Source organism: Etheostoma cragini, unplaced genomic scaffold (genome assembly GCF_013103735.1).
Source record: "Etheostoma cragini isolate CJK2018 unplaced genomic scaffold, CSU_Ecrag_1.0 ScbMSFa_897, whole genome shotgun sequence".
Lineage (NCBI taxonomy): Eukaryota > Metazoa > Chordata > Actinopteri > Perciformes > Percidae > Etheostoma > Etheostoma cragini.
Genome location: NW_023269534.1, coordinates 226,547 through 227,931, shown reverse-complemented (window position 1 = coordinate 227,931; position 1,385 = coordinate 226,547). Strand labels below are relative to the sequence as shown.

At 53.0% G+C, this 1,385-nt stretch overlaps 1 protein-coding gene across 1 annotated transcript in view; it reads right to left on the bottom strand.

Annotated features, from left to right (window-relative positions):
* Positions 1-11: 11 nt before the first annotated feature.
* Positions 12-1,385, bottom strand: part of LOC117941521 (ERO1-like protein beta) — a gene marked incomplete at its 5' end in the record, with an annotated part of 4,415 nt that continues 3,041 nt past the window's right edge. The window contains 4 exons of the mRNA XM_034866527.1: positions 12-170; positions 466-552; positions 669-738; positions 906-1,152. Coding sequence (XP_034722418.1) covers positions 33-170; positions 466-552; positions 669-738; positions 906-1,152 — 542 coding nt within the window. The remainder of the gene's footprint in view (positions 171-465; positions 553-668; positions 739-905; positions 1,153-1,385) is intronic.

Genomic DNA, 1,385 nt, shown 5'->3' with positions numbered 1-1,385 from the left:
GCTCGTCCCCTGTCTCTCTGCTCTGAGTGGACCTACCTGCCGAAGCCGTTGAGCAAGGCCACGATCTCCTGCCGAGTCAGCTGGAAGCCTTTGGACGGACTGTGCTCCGGGAGATTCTGGATCTCCTTCTCAGAGAAGAGGATCTTCAGAGCTGTACCCAGACCCTGAGTCTGCACACACAGGGGGGACACTGCAGTTAAAGGGCCAGTACGACAGATGCACACACAGGGAGGACACTGCAGTTAAAGGGCCAGTACGACAGATGCACACACAGGGAGGACACTGCAGTTAAAGGGCCAGTACGACAGTTGTTGTTTACAGCCAGGCTCACTCAGACCAGGCTCACTCAGACCAGGCTCACTCAGACCAGGCTCACTCAGACCAGGCTCACTCAGACCAGGCTCACGCCCCTCTCAGGGCCCGCTGGCGCTGTGCAGGAGGCCGTCGACGGGGGGGCGGACTCACCTGCAGTTTCCCCCACAGTCGACATTTACTGCAGCCGACGCAGTCCATGATCCGGGAGATGTTTTTAAAGTGGAGTCGGAACTCCTCCTGAACGAGGACAGACAGAGACGGACATATTCAGAGTTTATACAGAGAGAGAGAGAGAGAGAGAGAGAGAGAGAGAGAGAGAGAGAGAGAGAGAGAGAGAGAGATTTTGGTTTCACCTTTAATATTTTGGCTTCGATTTTGTGTCCGGCGAACATGGACTTCTCATCAAAGTGCATGGGGAACGCTCTGGAAGACAAGAGGAGCTGTTAGGAGACGGAAACGGACTGTTTACAGTATATATATATATATATTTTTTATAAACACGACTACTCAAAGCTCCGTAACAGTACAGGAACCAATCAGATGCTCACTCACACACATCTACGCCCGACGCCGCGGCCCCCCTTTCTTACTTGATCTCGTTGAAGACCTGCAGCAGCAGGTCCTTGGTGGCTCCGTCCTCCTGAGCGTTTCCCGTGTACAAGTTGATAAACGCTCGTTCGAAGTACGGCGCCACCTTGTAGAGCGCCCGCAGCTCGATGAGGTACAGGAAGTAGAGGTTCTTCAGCCGCCGCGTGCCCTCGCCCTTCGTCTCCGCCGTGTCGAAGCGCTGCCGGAACTCCTGAGCGTTCGGGCCCCACACCGAGCGGCCCCAACCCTCTGAGGACACAAACAACAACAACAACAACAACAACAGTTTACCGCACAATGCAACACGCATCACCTTCAGTGTTGTCCCTGGATTTGTGGAAGACTTGGGTCTATCCACTGTTCCAACAATCACCACTCTGGTCTGGTTGAAACAAACTCTTTATTCTTTATTCACCCATTTACATGTGGAGATATGCTGCTCTATACACGCTAAAAGTAGTGATTATTTACATGGAGTCTGG